The following is a 20,903-nucleotide window of genomic DNA, read 5'->3' as shown; positions in this document are numbered from 1 at the left end:
CAATAGCTATGAGTTCAGAAATTAAAAAACAGACATCAAGGAATTGAAGAAATAATATTTCTCATGTTGAAAATATTTTAGTAAAGGTTGATTTTTTATTAGCATAATACATTAACACGAATGAACTCATGTTTCATTCTAGATATAAAAAAGAGAAGACTGTTGAGAATCATTTGGAAAAAACAGTTGGAGTTAATAATAGTTAATGGCTCAGTGCATTTCATTAGAGAGCCAGCCTGGAATAGCAGTTAAGGCATCAGGCTAGGAACCAGAAGACTGTAAATTGTAGTCCTGTCTTAGGCCCAAAGTCAATGGGTGACCTTGGGCCAGTCAATCCTCTCAGCCCTAGGAAGAAAACAATGGCAAACCACTTCTGAAATCTTGCCAAGAAAACTGCGGGGACTCGTGCAGTCACCAGAAACTAACCCAAAGATATCCCCTCACCAAAATATTTCATTACACAGGACAAATCAAAGGTTAACATTTCTTTATAATTTAAACTTCATGGAGAAACTAACTTTACAGGAAGAGCAGAAAAAAGACTTCACTGCAATGCATCATAACTTGCCAAGCTAATTTTCTAGATATTTAATATGGCGCTGTGAAATATGGAAGATATGCCAATTCCAGTAGGGCTGTCTAAATTGTATTGTGTAGAATGTAGTTATAAACATTGCTTTGTCTCCGTCTGCTTTACTAAGGTTAGAACTGAACTCCCCCTTCCTCTGCAGAACCTGACCTACTATCTTGCAGAAAGTGAGCTGAACCAAGCTTGCTTATGAAAATGGGCAAAATTTCAGAACAGCAGTCAAGTCTGGACTGAAATCTGAAGATCAGATAAGAACAGAGACGAACATGCTGGATGCTACCTTAGGTTTAGTAAAGTAAAATGCAATAGATAAAAAGTGAAGTATTAAAGCATATAAATCAAGTCCAGATCTCTTCCTTACAGTCTTATTGTTCTATACCAGACATTAATGTCTTAAAAATTTATATGAGGAACATTTCACTTACGGTTGTTTAGATTCCAATGTAATATTCAATAGCCACATCATGGCCTTTGTAGTAAAAATAAGACATATTAAATCTTTTCATTATTTTGAGGTGAAACATCCTCTACATAAGCTTTCTGTATTACATTTTCATATAAGACTGTGAATTTGTAATGCACATCAGATTAACTTCCCTATTACAGCATATACACACACACGTTACAATATTATTTTATATGACGTAATTTACCAGGTGCTGATCTTCTCCAAATAGTCTAGACATAATTTTACTGCAGCTTTGGGAAACAGATGTTGGCGATAATACGACATATACTAAAATCTAAAAATTACACAACTGGGATGACAACAGATAAAGTTCTTAAATTACTTTTAAAGAAGAACTAATCTTAGAATAGTGCAAGGATGGTCCAGAAAAACTGCACAGTAAATATGGGGCCCTGGCAGAGACAAGGTGGCTGGAAAAAGGGACAGGCAAGAAAATTCTGAACTTGGGATGAATGCGGTGCTGCTTTGATGCACAACCCTTTTCTCTTTGTATATCCTGTAACAGGGGTGTCAAACTCAATTTCATTGAGGGCTGCATCAGCATTGCGGTTGCCCTTGGGGGGGGCGGGTGGGTGCAGCCAGGGTGGGTGCGGCCTACTGAGTGGGCATGGCCAGCTCTACATTGTTCGTGTCAAGGGTGCCTGTGGGGGCCTGGGCAGGAGTGGGACAGATCTGAGGATCTCTGGCAGAAGGGGGTGGGACCGGGGCAAGCGCCAAGGCATGGTCCATTTCTTCATTCCTCACAAAGGATGACACCTCCCCAGTATGTACCCAGGGGGCGGGGCTGAACACAGCAGGGGCTGGTTCCTCGCTGTTTCTAGACGGCCTTGTGGAGCTAAGACTGAATGTGTTTCAGCATAGATGGCCACCACGAAATTGTACATTGGCTCCCGGCCGGCCTGGGCCAGTGCCAAGGCAGCAGGGGCTGTTCCCTCACTGTTTCCAGGATGGCTTCGCGGGCCACATGAAACCACTTCGCGGGCCACATCCGGCCCCCGGGCCTTGTGTTTGACATGTCTGTCCTATAATGTTCAGTTGGAGTCCAGTGTTTTCTTGGACTGGATTAGGCTTTCAATGAGCATTTACGTTATGATTTGATGAAGGACAGTATTTTATTTATTAAATTTATATGCCAGCCATCTCACTGTCAAGCAACTGAGTGGCTTGCAAACATCATAAAAAGCAAATGTATAAAACATTAAATATTAAAATGAATCAAAGTACGGTAAGTTAAAAAAACAACCCAGAATCCTATGGGTGGAGGTGGGATTTTCTTCCTCACACACCAACCACCTCCAACATGGAACACCCAATCAGGGTCTGATGCTGATCAGCAGGACCAGGTAACAGAAATCTTTTACACCAGGAAGGGGCTCCTTACAGTCTTCCAAGGGTTGGTGAAAAATTAATGAATGAAAATGGGAGCAGGAGGTTCCTGGGAAGCAAACCAATCCTGCTGCCACCCTGAACCTATTTTTTTGGGTGGGGGGAATTTCACAATATTTTGTGGAGCAATTAAGGACCATAACAGATGTACCTACCATTCCAAGACAAGTAGCCCCCATTTAACATCCACTCGTTCAGTGACTGATCAACAATTACAATAGTGCTGAATGAGGAGCAGTTATGAGGGGCGCCTGTAGTTGCGGCTATGCAGCATCTCTGTAGTCACGTGATTGCAATATGGGCATTTGGCCTGCTGAGCTGGTGGGAGGTTGCAGATAGCAATGACATGACCCTGCGATGCTGTGGGGACACTGCAAATGCACGGGATTCACTGAACAGTGGCAACTGGGATTGCTTAAACTGCTGTTACAAGTCAGTGCAGTCGTGTGATGTACCTCACAACTGTGTTGCTTAGTGACAGTTCCTATTCCCAATTACTATTGTTATTTACTATTGGTAATTAGTAATTATTTGGTGGGGCGAGATGGCTTAGTGCAGGCTTAGAGCCATGCTGGCTCAGGAATTCTGGGAGTTGAAGTCCACGAGTCATAAAAGAGCCAAGGTTGCCTACCCCTGACTTAGTGGTTAAAGACACTGAGCTTGTCAGCTGTAAAGCTGACAGCCCGTGTTTGAGATCCGAGGGCCACACAATGAGGTGAGCTCCCGTTACTTGCCCCAGCTCCTGCCCACCTAGCTATTCGAAAGCATGCACATGGGTTAGGGCAGGCAGCCTTAGCTCTTTTATGACTCGTGGACTTCAACTCCCAGAATTCCTGAGCCAGCATGGCTCAGCTTGGAAACCTCTCCCTTCCCTCAGCATGGCTGGCTCAGGAATTCTGGGAGTTGAAGTCCACAAGTCATAAAAGAGCTAAGGCTGCCTACCCCTGGGTTAGGGTTAGATAAATAGGTACCACTTCGGTGGGAAGGTAACAGTGTTCCATGCGCCTCGCTGCATAGTCATGCCCGCCATATGACCATGGAGGATTCTTCGGACAACGCTGGCTCCAAGAAACAGAGATGTGCACTGCCCCCTAGAGTCAGATCTGACTGGACAGGGGAAACCTTTACCTTTATTTAGTAATTACCAATAGTAATTGGTAATTAATGATTGGTAAGTGAAGACTACCTGCATTGAGTTCCTCCAAATCTTGGAAAGCAGTCCCTAATTCCCCCCCCAGTAATTTCAAGCACTTGCATGGTAATTGATATATTTAATATTTTTCGAATAATACCCCTCCCCCCCAAAAATATTAAAAAAATAAGAAAATTCATGCAAAAATTTGAAATTTAGCCAATTTGCTGTCAAACTTCAGTGGTGTGATTTTGGGATTCTGGGGCCAAAGGGTGTTGAGACAAGGTTTCATGCAGTCATCATCTCATCTGCTACCAGCGGAGAGAGCCAGAACTCTACACCTTCATCAAGGCAGGGCACTGAGCCAAGATATTCAAAGGGTTACTTGTCTCTTTGCTTATGGGAATAATGAGAAGAATTTCTAGGGGAAATGAGCACAGAGAACGGCCTTCAGGTTAAGGCAAAGATTTAATTATTACACGTAAAGCAAAATTTCCCATGAAGTCACGCACTCTGTATGCTTGACCTGTCCTTCAATTCGGGGAAAGTTTCAGAACAAAATTCTTGTTTTCATCCTGTTCAGGGGAGGGCAATGTTCAGCACTTTGAAAGCTTGTGGTGAGAGAAAATAGCCACTATGGCACTGGGTTTTGTGTTCAGCTATTACTGGTGCGAATTGGATTAAAATCTTTACTTGGCCATGAATCTGTCGGGGTGATCCTGTTTAATTGCCAACTCTGTGCATAATATCCTTCCTACATGAGGGAAGGGCTCTGTCCAGCCATCTTGCAGAAAAGCTGGGAAATCAAAATTAGTACTATAGTAACAATAACAACATGTATTAAGAACCCACAGTGGAAAGAGTTTTTCAATTCTGGTATTTTTCAGAGAGAATTGCAATCTATTTTCACAAAGGCTGTATTAATCATATTCTGTAATATTTTTAGACCACTATTTCCTGCATCCATTACCAGCATTTCAGTTTAGCAATGCTTTTCTCAACTTAAAAAAGAAGAAATGGAAGAAGAAATATATACTGCAGGGGTGTCAAACTCAATTTCATTGAGGGCCACATTAGCATTGCGGTTGCCCTCAGGGGGCCGGGTGGGTATGGCCAGGGTGGTTGCGGCCTATTGGGTGGGCATGGATGGAGTGGGTGTGGCCTACTGGGTGGGTGTGGCCAGTTCTACATAGTTTGCGTCAAGGGTGCCTGTGGGGGCCTGGGCAGGAGTGGGACAGATCTGAGGGTCTCTGGCAGAAGGGGGTGGGACCAGGGCAAGTGCCAAGGCATGGTCCACTGGAGGAGCCTCACTGTTCCTCTCAGGCCATGCGGGGGGGGGGCTTATGGAGCTAAGACTGAATGCATTTCAGCATAGATGGCCACCACAAAATTGTACATTGGCTCCTGGCTGGCCCGGGCCAGGGCCAAGGCAGAGGGGGCCATTCCCTCACTGTTTCCAGGATGGCTTTGTGGGCCACATGAAACCATTTCGCGAGCCGCATCCGGCCCCCGGGCCTTGTGTTTGACATGTCTGATATACTGGGAATAATGTATTCCTCATACGTAATATAGTTCTTAAACTATATAAAATGCATCTTGCCATTATTTTTAAATGAGAGGCCATGAAATGTTAGCTTTCTGGTTCACACAGTTTTACCATGTCAATAACCTAGGTCAGGGATCCTCAACCTTGGCAACTTTTAAGACTTGTGGACTTCAACTCCCAGAATTCCTCAGCCAGCAAAGCTTTGCTGGCTGAGGAATTCTGGGAGTTGAAGTCCACAAGTCTTAAAAGTTGCCAAGGTTGAGGACCCCTGACCTAGGTGCTTTCCCTCCAACTAGATATATTGTGCATGTGAGAACAGTGAGCACAAAGGGGGATATTTAAACAAAAATCATAGCAAAGTTGGAAACAAACTTCCAAATGTGAGTCCTGTGCCTTAAAGCCCATTGCTTCTTCTGAGGCTGCTCTGAATATAGGATGTGGCCGTTTGAGTAGCGTGTTACAACTTGACCCCTAAGAGCTGTGAAAAGAAATGTTTAAAAAGCATCCACTTCTCTGCATTACTGGCTGTTCCAGAAATCAATGTGGGAGGCACAGGTGGGGGGTAGGCACATAGCCAAATCCACAACCTTCTTGTCCTGGTTGAGATATGGCAAGTGTCCAAAAATGCAACATTTTCTCTCTGCAGCCAACAGAGACAAAATCCCAACGAATTGGAGAAAGCGTTCCTAAAAATGCCTCAGCAAAGGCAACTCTGCCCTACTGGTCCCTACTTACTGTTCCAAAAACTTTGCACGTCATTAATGCTCTGTCACTTTCAAATACGATTCCTTGTTTTGTCCCTGTTATCAAATTCATTCCACCTAGCACTCTTTTCCATTCTTTCCCACCCACCAGGTTTGGAAGCTCTAGACCGGGAAAGCAAAGGAAAGACAGACACATGAGAGCTACCAAAATTAAATCTCTCTTTAGGAACTATACAGCAGTTTGTTAGATCGCTTGGCTTAAACCAGAGGTCTTCAAACTTGGCCTTTTTATGACTTGTGGACTTCAACTCCCAGAATTCCTCAGCCAGCAAAGCTGGCTGAGGAATTCTGGGAGTTGAAGTCCACAAGTCATAAAAGGGCCAAGTTTGAAGACCCCTGGCTTAAACTCCATTTCTGTTTCATGGAGAAAAGGATGTAATTCATCACTGCTGCCTTCATCTACTAGGCTGAATTCAGACCAGTGGACTTCTGCTAGAGTTAATAAATCATCCTGTGAAAGTCCAAGAGAAGATTTGATAAAAACAATCCTATGGAGTAGTAGGCATCCTATTTCTTTTTTTACTTTTTAAACAGGGTCTATACATATACAGATATTGTCTACACGCATAAAACATGTTGCTAAAATATATATCCTTGCAAAAATATAAAGAACATCCAGAAAATAAAAATAACAGAAGCACTTCTCAGATACAATCCACAGAAAAAGGGACTGAACTATGACCACATTCCTGGAAAAGGACAAGGATGCAACCTCAAAAGAGTTTCTGATTTTTCCTGTGGCATTTGGTAACCCCATGGCTTGCAAATACTGTCTCTTCATAAAGTGCTTTGACATCTCCATGGGAACAAAAAACAAGGTCATAAATAAGGGATTAGCTCCTCTGAACAGACAGCAAAGCAAAAAAAAAAAAAAAAGGCAACAGGAGGTTTAAGTTTCCCCATTAAGGAGCTAGGTGTGAAAGCAGGATGGAGGGGAGAAAAAAGACTGGAAGAGAGAAGGCACAAAATTTAGGTAAACTACAAAGTGTAGACAAAGAATAAAGGTACTAAAATAAAAAGGAGACAGAGAATGAGTGCCTCCTTCACGTTCCTTTTGCCACCCACTGAAGCTAACAAGCTAGCTTATCTATTCTGTAGCTCGCATCAGTAATTGCCAAATGATTAAAAATGGATAACAGATATGAAAATTAAGGGGGGGGGGAATGGAAAAAAAAATGAAAGCATGAAGATGTAAAAAGAGCCAGCTGGTTAGTCCGATATATGGTTTACTTTTTACAAAAACTACCAAGATTCATTATATGTAGGTAAATGTACACATGTAGGATCAGTGGGTTCTGAAACCCATATATTAGAAATACTTCTACTCCAATTAGAGGGATATTATATCCCACAAATTGGATCATGGATGTATTTCTTGTCATCACCCCTTTAGGCTCAGATACTTATCCTCTCTATTGGCAAAAACAGCCCGCTGGGATCTGAATCACAGATTGTCTTATTCCCTCCTGGGCTCCAATGTACATACTGTAAAAACAGAACTGCTAAGTTTATAATTAATGCAGTTGAACTAAGATCCAGATACACCGAGCAAATTGGGGTTCCCTGTAAAGGCGATGCATTTTTTTGGATTGCTGACTCTTGTATTACCACATCTGCATTTCATCATTGTACTTTCTTTTATCTTTTTAATCCCAGAACCAGATCACGTATCTTTGTTTTCTTTTATTGATACGGTCGTTAAGACTAATCAATTAATAAAACTATACTAAACTATGCAGATAGTCCTTGACTTACCACCATTTATGTAGCGGCTGTTCAAAGTTACAAACAGCATTGAAAAAAGTGACTTATGACTGTTTTTCACACTTACGACCATTGCAGCATCCCCGTGATCATGTGATAAAAATTCGGATGCTTGGAACTGCATACATTTGTGACACCTGCGCTGTCCTGGGGTCATGTGACCACCATTTATAATCTTCCCAATTGGCTTCCGACAAGCAAAGTCAATGGGGGAAGCCAGATGTGCTTAATGACCGAATGATCTGCTCAACAACTGTCTTGTTTAGTAATGGAAATTTTGGCCTCAGTTGTGGTAAGTTGAGGATTAGCTATACTAGGGGTAGGCAATCTTGGCTCTTTTATGACTCGTGGACTTCAACTCCCAGAATTCTGGGAGTTGAAGTCCACGAGTCATAAAAGAGCCAAGGTTGCCTACCCCTGACCTATACTGGTTTTTTCGGTCCACTTCTAAGGTTTCCAAAGATTTCCCCTCCCTCTCACCCACTTATTAGTCAAAGAACACCTGACCTGTTGAGGATTTGCTTAGGTTTGGGAATAACACCTTCAGGAAATTTAGGTTTATGATCTGGCAGCAAACCTAAAAATGGGGATGGGTAGGAGGGGAGAGAGAAAGGAAGAAAATTAAACAATTTCCTAAACATGCATCCAATTCTAGTATATGTTATGTTACAAACTCAAATACAGCTACCCATTCATCTCCAATAAATGGAAATCTTGTATCTTGTTTATCTTCAAAGCATAAAAATCAGCTGGAAATGATTATTTAAAGGGTCTAAAATTATACTGGTTAATAGGATGATCTCATTGTAGCAATCTGATTTTACACAGAATCTTGCAATACATGCTACAATCCATCAGATTTCTAGTCTCGATTTATTATCAAAACGTGGCTGACTTTTAGTTCCATGATAGTTCCTTATCTGGTCATACAGCTATATGTAACTTTTTGGCTCATTATATCTTGCACAATGGGATAAGACCAAAGAGATCAGAGCAGGAACTGCTCTGCCTCAATTTGCTTTGTAACACTGGAGCTAACAGGATTAATAGGATCTCTTGAATAGGGTCTATATCAGTGGTGGCGAACCTATGGCACGGGTGCCAGAAGTGGCACTCAAAGCCCTCTCTGTGGGCATGCGCACCGTCACCCCAGTCCTAGGCCTTCAGCTGGGCTTTATAAAATCTTTTCGCTTTAGGCCTCCGCCGCTGTGTACAAAAAAAAAAAAGGTTCAATCAATCAGTCAATTTCAACTTCTCGCGGGGAAAAAAAAGATCGTGCAAAGTTGGAATTGATTGAACTTTTTAGTCCCACCCAGTCTGCCGTTACCACCGCAGCCACGCCCACCCAATGGGCCACACCCACCTGGCACCCGACAATGCATAAGTGGGTTTTGGGTTGCAGTTTGGGCACTCGGTCTCTAAAAGGTTCGCCATCACTGGTCTATATTATCGATCCATTTGCTGATGTACCTTGCTATGGATTACTAAACGCATCATACAGAACAATGACTGTAAAGTTCTATCACAGTTTAACCATAAACAATAGAACTGGAGCTCTACTGCTGGGATGTTTGCAAGGTGATGAAGCAGTAAAAGCAGGGTAAGTAAATAGCATTGAGAATGATGTTTTAGAGCAGACATGTCAAACTCGTGACATCACATGACGTCGCGCAATGTATCGGGACAGTTTTGCCATTGTTGGCAATGGGGTGGGTGCGGCTTCCGCGTGACGCGTCCGGCCCACGGGCTGGCAGTTTGACACCCCTGTTTTAGAGCAACTAAGATTCATTTTTCCCAGCTGATTCCCATTCACACAAAAGAGAAACAAGGAAACTGAAAGCAGATACCTGCTCGGTGAGCCATTTGCACGCACACTGTAATCTTTTTGTGCTCTTCTTTACAAAGGCCTGTGATGTTACGAGGTATCATCCTTCCTGTAGAGTTTATGAACTGACTTAGCAGTAAGACATCCTAAGGAAGCAAAAGAAACTAATTCAGAAGTACCAATATCAGTTAAGCTTGCAAGCGATGGGGACGCAAAAGCTTCTGAAAAGCATTACGAAATTAACCATTTGACCGTTTCTGCATAAACGATACGTGCATCCCTATCAGATATTTTGCTCTGTTCCTTATGCTAAAATTATTCCCTGATGGTGCTTAGACATGCAAAGGATGATACATGAAGCCATGAACAGTCAAAAGTGTGAGGGTTTTGCTATGAACAAGATCTTCAGTTTTTACTGTATTATTTCTGTCTTAATAACATTCTCTTGAATTGCATGCCTAGTACATAGAATTTGACAACTGCATATCATAAATGGATTCTCCATGCCCTTACTACAGCTAAAAGACTGATATTGCAATGTTAGAAAGATAAATACAGTATATTCAATGGATTGAAGATCTGCTTACACGTGCCATTTATGAGTGGATTACCTACAGACGTAGACTTTGTATGGATAAATATAATAAAATCTGAGACTCATTTATAAAAAATACAGCAGGTGAAAAAGCATAATCATTATCTAAATGCATTAGAAGTGAATATATTTGTCTGTGCATTAGATAATTATATGTAGACTTATAATTGTTTACTACTGTAATGATATATTATACTCTATTATTTTATTTTTTTCTGATGTATTTTTTCACTTACTTTTTAAGCACTTGTTATGACAGAATAACAGAATAAGAGAGTTGGAAGGGACCTTGGAGGTCTTCTAGTCCAACCCCCTGCTCAGGCAGGAAACCCTATACCATTTTAGACAAATGGTTGCCCAGTCTCTTCTTAAAAACTTGGAGCATTCACAATTTCTGGAGGCAGGTTGTTCCACTGATTAACTGCTTCATCAGGAAATTTCTTAGTTCTAGGTTGCTTCTCTCCTTGATTAGTTTCCATTCACTGCTTCTTGTCCTGCCTTCAGGTGCTTTGGAGAATAGGCTGACTTCTTCTTTATGGCAATTCCTTAGATATTGGAACACTGCTATCATGTCACTCCTAGTCCTTCTTTTCATTAAATTAGACCCAATTCCACTAGTCATTCTTCATGTTTTAGCCTCCAGTCTCCTAATCATCTTTGTTGCTTTTCTCTGCACTTTCTAGAGTTTCAACATCTTTTTTACATCGTGGCGACCAAAACAGGATAAAGTATTCCAAGTGTGGCCTTACCGCGGCATTATAAAGTGGTATTAACACTTCACGTAATCTTGATTCTATCCCTATGCTAACACTTTTTTTGCCTTTTTTGATGATGTACATATCTTTGTGTTTTGTTTCTCTTTCTGTTTTATCTTTATAGAAATAAAATTTATTAAAAAAAGAACTTGAGAATGCTCTAATTTTTTAGATACTTTTAATTTTTTCCCAACTAATAAAAATATGATTTTATTTAGGGGTTTTCCTCTTGGAATGCATTCCAGGGCATTCAACTAACATTCTCAGGCAATGATTATAAGACAAAACAAGCCACAAGAAGCATTTCTAGATGTTCTTGGGTGAAAGTATAACTAGAATATTTAAGGTTACTAAATTACTGTTACAAAGTTATATAGAACTAAGACAAATCAACAAGTCATGGAGTAATCTAAAGCTAAAGTTAAAAAAACACATTAGCAAAAACATGAAAACTGTTGTATACTGTTCTAAGATTGTTCTACATTGTACCTAAGGAATATAAAATTCAAACATAGTGGCCACCTGTCTGGAAATGCACTTATTGCATAGGCTTATTTGTCAAGATTATGGAGTTTGCAATCAAGCAGCCAGAATTTAGAAAAATTACAAGCAGAATTATTAACAATGTAAACTATTCACAGAACAAATTAATTTACTCAGCTGAAAATAACTCTTGAGCAATGCTAAATCTCCTTTTTCTGCCTCAGATGAACTAATATTTGAAATTGCAGAATTGTAGTAGTAGTAGTAGTAGTAGTAGTAGTAGTAATAGTAATAATAATAATAGTAGCAGTAGCAGTAGTAAAGTTGGAAAGGACCTTGGAGGTCATCTAGTCCAACCCCCTGAGGCAGGAAACCCTATACCATTTCGGACAAATGGCTGTACAGTCTCTTCTTAAAAACTTCCAGTGTTGGAGCATTCACCGCTTCTGGAGGCAGGTTGTTCCACTGGTTAATTGTTCTAACTGTCAGGAAGTTTCTCCTTAGTTCTAGGTTGCTTCTCTCCTTGATTAGTTTCCATCCGTTGCTTCTTGTCCTGCCTTCAGGCGCTTTGGAATGGATTACACTAGGACAGGGGTAAGCAACCTCTGACTCAGGAATTCTGGGAGTTGAAGTCCATGAGTCATAAATGAGCCCAGGTTGCTTACCCCTGCACTAGGAGAACTGGATTACACTAGAACTCCCAGATTGTGTACCAGGTCTGTCTGGGGTGGTGCAACTCCATCCAGAACCAAGGATGATAAACCTACAAATCCTGAGGCTCCATGAATTCACAGCCACTCCATCTTACCAGAGTTCAGCTGAAGCCTGTTGTCCCCCATCCAAACCCCTACAGCCTCCAGGGATTCTAAGAGGACAGCTACAGCATCTCTTGGAGCACTGGGGATGGAGATGTAAAATTGGCTGTCACTGGCATATTGATGATACCCTCAGCCCATGGTGTCGAATGATCTCACCCAGCAGTTTCATGTAATGTTAAAAAGGAGTGGAGAGAGCATTGAGCCCTATGGCATTCCACAAAGCATCTCTTGCTCCCTATCAATACCAATTGGGACCGGCATTGAAGGAAGGAGCTGAACCAGTGCAAGACTTCATCACCCAGCCCCAGCTCCTATAACTGGCCCAAAAGGATACCATGGTTGCTGGTATCGAAAGCTGCCAAGAGGTCAAGAAGAGCAAGGATGGATGCACTACCCCATCCCGTTCCCATCTATAAGTATGACCAATGCAGTTTCTATCCCATAATCAGGCCTGAAACCTGGCTGAAAGGGGTCCAGATAGTTTCATTTCAGCCAGGACCCTCTGAAGCTCTGGCACAACCACTTTTCCCACCATCTCCCCTAAAAAGGGGAGGTGGGAAACTGGATGGAAATTGTCTAGGTAGGTGGGATCTAGTGAATGTTTCTTAAGGAGGCAACAGACCAAGGCTTCCATAAATGGTCCTGTGAATACCCCCTCCTGCAGGGATGTATTAATTACTGCCTGGACCCCCCCCCCTCGTCACTCTCATGGACACTTTTACCAATCAGGAGGGACAAAGATCTAATCAATAAATTCTTGCACTAACAGCTCCAAAGACCCAGTCCACTTCCTCAGGTCCAACAGATTCAAATTGTTCTCAGATAATTGGGTGAGTCCATTCCCTGGGATCTCCAATGGACCTGCTCCATGTTTGGATTCCAACTGAGAACAAATCTGAGTAATTTATCCATCAGGTACTCAACAAATTCCTGCGCACAGCCCTATAAGTGTTCGTCAGAACCCTTCCCAAGGATGGACCGAATGACCTTATAGAGAATTCAACATCCAGGGCTCCAAAGACATTTGCTTCAGATATTTTATGGAAGTTGTTGGAATGAAGCAGAAGAAGCAAATTTTCAGTTGCCTAAGAGCATCTCCTACAACATACTGAAAATGCTACATCCATTATATTCCAGTTTATTGCATGTAGCAGTCACCTGCTGAAAAGAAATATAACGTATTTAACATTTTAAATAGACAGAATGATAATAAGGGAAAGATGCTGTTTCTTAGCCCCGTTATATGAGAGTGCTTGTTTCCAGATTCAATTTGACCCAATATGAGCATTAGCCCATGTGTTCCTCAATTCTAAATGTCACTTTAAAACAAAACAATAAGATTCCACTCTCTTCAGGCCTGCAGGCTGCCTTAAACCATTTGCTGCTTGTTAACAAAAGCCTCAAGTCTTCTGTGCACGATAAATTCATAGATTATTATATGCAAAAGATTATTATATGAAAAAGGTGGAAAGACTGGACACTACCCACAATGGAGGAATGGATGGTGAGGATGATGGAATTTGCTGAGATGCTCAAACTGACCCCTTTGATCAGAGAAAAAAACATATTTATTTACTGCTGACTGGAAATGCTTAACAGACTTTTTGCGTGAAACATAAAAAACGAATTTATGATTTTGAAAATCAGATTACCGAAACTATGTTGTAACTATAGAGCAAGAGGTAAATGCACATTTATACTTATAACTGCTGTAAAGAAAATCAAAAGCTACTTTTTATTATTTTCCTTCCTCTGCACTTTTTTTACTTTGTCTTTCTTTTTCCCCCCTCTTATCTTTATTCTATTTTAGTTTGTTAATTTTTGATCTTTTTATTTTTATTTTAATGCATAAACCGGCCCCAACTCCAACAATGTAGTGTTGCTCATTCAGAGTTCATCTCTGCTGCAAGGCAGCGCGAAGATACAGTGTTTTAGGGTAACAGAGGAACAAGTGCAAAAGGGTTAAAAGAAAAGAGTATTCTGGCAGAGATTATTAGTACTGCCGTCATGTTCCATGAAATTAACACTGTGTGCTAATGGGCAGCCAAGACTGCAACTGCAGCTTTGCTTTAATCACTGGGCAGCTCCTGGGAGAGGCTGAACTCAGATTCCCACCCCTGTAATCTGTAGGATCTGATGAAAACAACTTGGATTGAATTAATTTGGAACTCAGAAGCAAAGACTGGAGTTCGGTCTCCATTCTCCACTGCCAAAGTGAGATGACATTTACTCATGGTCAGACTAATTGTGTTCCAAGCAAGAGAAGAGGAAATAAAGCTTTGCCTTCATCTGGACAGAATATTTGATTTCTCCTGCTAGATAAACAAAATCCATCATGACCAATGTATTCTCTGGAAGCAGAAATCTGGCTGGAATGGTGGGCAGGACCAATACCCAAGGCCACCTGGACTCCTGACAAGTGCTAATAATTTGACTAAATGACCTTCGAGATTTGTTTATACAACCAGCACACCCTGCTATTATTTTGGGTTGCACAAAATCTGCTGCTTATCGTTAGCTCTCTTTTGGCAATTCTGACCAACTCTGTTTCAAACAAAGCCATATTAAAAAAAAAAGCTGAACATAATTAAGTAACTAAGATATTATTAAACTTAAAAACTGTAATAAAAACAAAGTTCCCTTTATCTTCAAAACACAATGAACTTCTTTTAAATTCTTTCAACTCCATAAACTTTTCAAATAATCTGAAGTCTCCTGGTCTGCTGTTATGTGGAAAAAAAGAAGATGAATTGGTAAGTTTTTAATTGCAGGACCAAACAGAGGATGAGTTCAGTGCCAAGTTCCAAATGGAAAAATCACTTGGTCTTGCTTTCAGAAGCTCTGTTTCAAGCGCCCATGGGCAGGGTTTTACTCACATTTCCCAAAGGGGAAATGAGAAAACAGCTGAAGTAGAGGCATACTGGGAAAGTAACTGATAGTATCAGAGAGGGATTAGGGATTTTAGGGAAGCGGTTTTCCTTGTGCATGTGCAGGCTAGATTAAGCCAGAAAATCACAAGTTCCCTGTCCTTGCATTAAAGCACTTTAATAACAATTTCCAATGATGCAACAACTATTATAATGATTTTTTTATTATTTTGCGGTCACAGACCAAAATGCAAGAGCAACAAAAGAAAACACAAGAAAAATATAATCACAAACAATTAAGCACCAGAAGCCTTGGCTAAAGGGAATTACAACGTTCTCCTCTAATCGTTACAGCTCTTAAAAGAAATTTAGAAACCTGAGAAGTAATATAGGAGGAGCCATCCCCTAGACAATATAAAACCAAATTACCAACATTAGAACCAGAGGGATCAATTCCAAGGAGAGACAATAATTTAATTCTGCCTGTGTTATACATAGGGCAGTATGATAAGACATGCTCCACAGTTTCAACTTCGGCCCTATCACAGGGGCGTAGTCGCTCACTAAACAGGAGCCTCTTAAATCACCCATCGAGTAGTGCTGAGGGCAAGACATTGAAGCGGGCCAGGGAACAATAACTATTATGGCTCATTCTTCCCCAAAGAAGGAGGTATGCGTTCCATTAAAAAAAAAAAAACTAACCAAAACGATTATGGAATCCTTATTTCAAAGTATTCAAATCTCCAGTGCTAGGTGAACAGTGCCCCAGAGAAAGAGAGTCTTGTAAGAAATGTTTTCTGTCCATAATTGTTCCAAAGTTCAGGATTTTAAAACTGGTCAATATGTGACTATTTATGATCTTTCGAAGTCAGATTTTATTTTGCAGTCAGATGTTGTATCCCAGTCACCTAGTTTGCTATTTTTTTAAAGTGCAATATAGCTGGGTGGGGGACAAAGGTTGCAAAATTGGATGTGTCAGCCAAACAATTTATTATAAATATGAGGAGTTTCTGATATACATTTGTATGGAGTTAAAAGTATAACTGCAAATTCTCTTTCCTCCTATTTCATGGGCATAATCTATTCTCCTTTGGAATAAGACTTGATGTTAGGACAGCTTGATGCTCGTTAGCTCAGAAATTGTGCTTCCCCATGCACTGTAAAAAGTTGCATTGCCAATTTGAGGCTGCAGAATCATTGGATAGATTATAAGCTAAATAAAATGACACTGCATATTTGAAAAAAAAAATTAGATTTATATCCAGCCTTCCTTAAATAATACTGCTAAAACTATTTAGTAACTTCCCTTGGCGTGCCTTTTAATCAACCAGGGACACAGCTGTCTAGTTTGGATTATGTGTCAATTTCTTTTTCTTCATCCAGTCCATGATTAATATGGGTTTCAACATTATGGTATTTTACTGTTGAGAATTTTAACTACAGCTGGAAAGATATTGTCTAAATTCAAGGCTTGTTCACTGGAAAATAAAAGGGTAGATCTATAAGACTGATTTCTTTTATTTATCTTGGAATCCTTATTGTTTACTTACCAGAAATTGCCAGAAATAGTAGACCTCTGATACTAATTAGGACTTGGTTTTCTTAAATGTGTAATCAGTCACAAAATCAATGATTTCATGAAATCATGACAGAATGCTTGTTACGTGCATAAGTTATATTACATTCAACAACATAGCTGGTCGGCAATGTGAAAATAAAGTGAGCTCTAACAATCTGTAGAACTACAGATTCTAGTTCTACTGTGTATATAAATGATCACCAATGTTCCTAAGAAGAATAAATGGCTATTATTCCTTGGTCTTTCTAGGTAGGATTGGGGTAGATTTCAGTCATAAGTCCCTGAGAATCAGTTAGTGTAACTAAACTTTAGAAATTTCCTAGATTCCCATCCAAGAAAATAAAAACCTTTTCCTGTCATATCACGTGAAGTTGTCGTATTTATGAAAGAGATCATTTTGCTAGGCAGCAAACTTCAGTAGTAAGGTAACTTATACATGCTTATGTGTGCAAAATACAGTTAGATGCATCTTAAATTGTGCATCATTACGATCACATTCTTTACTGCAGGGGTGTCAAACTGGTGGCCCGGGGGCTGGATGCGTCATGCACAGGCCACGCCCACCCTGGCTCCACAAAGGCAAAAACCGCCACGATACATCACGTGATGCGATCGAGTTTGACACCCGTGCTTTACTACAATTCTCTCCCTCTGAAAAATTCCTGCCAACTACCACGATTATAATTTGCTTGCTAATTTTCTTTTTCTTCTCTATTCTTTTCCTTTAGTGTGATGCCTCTAAGAATGTAAATTATTGTTTTCAACTAAAAACAATGTTCTAGGCATTAGGTTTTGCTGGTATGTAATTTAGCAATGACAAAGTCTACACATGTAATTTTGCTTCTCAGAAATCCTGGCATTTGGTGCAAAGAAGAGTTGACCTCTAAGACAGTTGATTATTTCATTAGACAATATCAGGCATACAATCATGAGAATGATCTAGAAATAACTTGATTTAACTATACTTTATCCTCAGCAGGAGGATGTCAGTATGGCTATATTTTAGCAAGTATTAGAATAAAAACTCACCATATAATCGTACTTGTGTTTCAAGTCCCAGCGACAAATAGGACAGTTACCCAAAGGATTTGGAGGGGTTGGGCTTTTGACATCTTCTATAATTTTGCCTTCAATCTAAGATATTAAGAACAGGGAAATTTTGAGTCCAAGGTTCAAAAACTGCTGCTTGATTTCCTACATTACTTTATTCAGCACATATAACATCAATATATCAAACTGCAGAAAAGGATAATTAGACTTAGCTGCTAGCAACTTACATTTCAGAGAATGAACTTGAAAAAAGGGAAAAATACTTTGAATTTTAAGTAGCACTTTGCAAAACCCACTATATTCTGAAATATTAGAAAACTCCCTATTAGGAAGATCCTGTCTTACAAAGGGGATACTTACTTTCTTTCTTTCTTTCTTTCTTTCTTTCTTTCTTTCTTTCTTTCTTTCTTTCTTTCTTTCTGCCTACCTACCTACCTACCTACCTACCTATTTCTCCAAAAAGCAATAGAGCCCACAGTCCTAGCTAATCATGCTCAAAGATGTAACTTATCTCATAATTGCTTCTTGAATGACTATGATGTTGCACATTTCCCAAAGCCGCCCCACTAACCTTAAAGTGGCTAAAGTTACTGGAATTCATAACACTTTCTTTGAGGAAGTATTTTAACAAAAAAATTAGTTGCCAAAAGGCATTTTCTGTCAACTAGGTTCCTTCCTAAAAGAAAGTCTGAGGACATATTTGAAAATGTGTCAAATTATCATGGGCATAATCACAAAGTATCTGACTTGGAAATTTGCTTGCTACAAAAGATATTTAATCATTTTCTTGGAAAGGTTTAAAGGCCGAAGTTGGGTTTAAGATCCACATGCTAAAGCTAAGTGCTGGATGGGAAGGCAATTCACTTTTCACACAAAAGGGTTTGCCTTTGTTTTCAACTTGACATTTATGATACTAAGGAGAGAAGCAAGCTATCCAGGAAAACATTTTCAGTTTACACTTATAAACCAGGAGAGAAATAGAAACCAACATTTGCAAAGCATATTTAAGTTTATCTACATTATGTTCTTAACATCACAGAATATTCTTTTTCTCGTGAGTACATTCACCCACCAAAGCACACAAGGGAATTTTCAGTGAACCACCTCTAAATTATATAATTCTTGAAGAGACCATGAAAATGTCACTATTTAGTATTAAAGGGCAACAGTACATTTTTTGTAGTCTTGTGAGTATTCACAACAAAGTAAAAGCATCTTAGAGAGAAAGAATATTCTGTGCTTCATAATCAAAGTATTTTGCCTTGCTATCTTCTAAGTACCCTTTGTGGTAAGAGATCCTTGCTTTCAAGAAAAAAAAGATCTGTGCCACAATAGTACATTTGCAGCACTTCAAAATCTCTATGTCTTCCACAGAATTCCCTGTATCCTAGTAAGCTATCAATGTAGGAAACAGTATAACAAGCTACATAGACATGTCTATGAAATCTCTTGGAGTTGGGTTTGACTCAAGACAGCTTTTATTTTCACCTTACTATGTTTTAAAATGTAATTATTAGCTCTTCTTTTTTAACAGACAGCTCCAATGGACCCCTGCTCCAATTTAATAATACCAATGAAGTAATCTAAAAGGCTCTTCTCATTTCAGCTCTTTCCTTTTCAGAAGTTTTTATAGAGGATCCTGGAAGTTCATAGTCTTTTTCCAGATCTGCAGGCATACCCAACCCTGTACGAAATCGTGGTTTTTACTGAAGTAACCAGGGATTATAATATTACGTTCTGAAAACATATTCAGAAGGTTAATATAAAGAGTTAGGTAAGCTTTGTTCAAAATCATACTGAGATTTAAATGCATATTGATTATTCGTTGAAAGTTACTGTTCCGTTTTTCGGTTGAAAGTTGATGGTTTATAAAAACTAATATTTGTAATTCAGAAAATATAGCAAACTTACCGTTGTGGTGTTCCCTTCAGTAGTTTCTACAACTGCAAACACAAAAATGTGAAGAAAATGTTAGATATATTTAAATCCAGTAAAGAAACAGGGATCACAAAGAACACTTTTACAATTCCTGTGACCTAGTAATAAATACAGTATTAGAATGGAAATGATGTTTGAGGAAGTTAATATGAAATTCAATACTCAGCATTCATCCAAATATTTTCTCTAATAACACTCCACAAAAGTCTCAGAGAGGGAGAAAGGGCAATTAAAACAAATTCAGTTTATATGAAAGGGAAAAAAATCTATCCTGTTTTCCAGATAACTGAAACATTATACAATACAGTAATCCTCAGCAATAATTATATAAGAATAACCTGAACCTATTAGCATACCAAGTATTTTCATGCTGAAAATAATAGGTAGCATGTAATCTTCTACATCTGAGGTCCCCAACCTTTTGGGCACCAGGGACTGATTATGTGGGGAGAGGTTTTTCCATGGACTGGAGGGGACGTGGTTTTGTGTGCTGTCTGCATCCTGGGGATGGGGATTTCCTTGTTTGTGCGGACTGATTGCTGGCATGGTGTGGCCTGTTACTGGTCCATGGACTGGGGCTTGGGGTCTCCTGTTCTAAAATGTCTTGCCATTCTGGGGAATGTGGAGATGATCCTCTACTGAGTGGAGAAACTTGATATTCTGAGAGAAATAAACAAGCCAAAAAATGACGATGGCACAAGTGATGGAAGAGTCAACACAATATAGTCGCCTGTCAAAGCTTCTTATCACTATAGCTATGGGGTCAGCAAAAAAATTATCCTCTTTTTTGACATCTCAAAGAATACTTCCTAATAGTTCAGCACTTTTCATACTATAAATGATCTTCTTTTATGATACATATTCACAAATAATGAAAATATAATCATTTATAGCCACTTAATTTGGAAATGGCTATTTAGTAACCTACAAAAGTGGGAAGATATTTATTTTGTCCTAGTCAATGAATGAATTTCAAATCCTGACGTCCAATACATGAAAAAGATGTGTGGTTAAGTATAAACCATTTTATGTGTGCTTGTTTTGTTCTTGCCTAATAATTTCAAACACCCAGAGTGTTTATTCCTGTCTCCTTTAGAAAAAGTAACATCTCAATTTCAGGAATGTTTCTTTGGAAAATCTCACTCTCGGCCCCATCTCCTTGTCTGTTTCACGGTTGAAAAGAATTAAAGCTATTCTCTCTGGAGTAAAAGGGAACAGCGAACCTTTTACTGTAACCGGTGCTTTCCTTAGGTGCTGATGGCAGGGATTTCCTCTTGCCCTTGTTTTCAGCTAGGCTGGGGTCAGTCATTTCCCCCAATAGATTCTTTCCTCCATTAAGTTTT

The 20,903-nt window shown here is 39.7% G+C and overlaps 1 protein-coding gene across 1 annotated transcript in view; it reads right to left on the bottom strand.

The window, feature by feature from the left end:
- Positions 1-19,565, bottom strand: part of MRPS18A (mitochondrial ribosomal protein S18A) — a gene marked incomplete at its 5' end in the record, with an annotated part of 21,245 nt that extends 1,680 nt beyond the window's left edge. The window contains 4 exon segments of the mRNA XM_015817984.1: positions 8,158-8,227; positions 9,498-9,621; positions 17,602-17,706; positions 19,534-19,565. Coding sequence (XP_015673470.1) covers positions 8,158-8,227; positions 9,498-9,621; positions 17,602-17,706; positions 19,534-19,565 — 331 coding nt within the window.
- Positions 19,566-20,903: the final 1,338 nt, after the last annotated feature.

Source organism: Protobothrops mucrosquamatus, unplaced genomic scaffold (assembly GCF_001527695.2).
Source record: "Protobothrops mucrosquamatus isolate PMUCROS unplaced genomic scaffold, P.Mucros_1.0 scaffold_133, whole genome shotgun sequence".
Taxonomy (NCBI): Eukaryota; Metazoa; Chordata; class Lepidosauria; order Squamata; family Viperidae; genus Protobothrops; species Protobothrops mucrosquamatus.
Note: the sequence above shows the minus strand (reverse complement) of the source record. Positions and strands in the feature narration are given on the sequence as shown.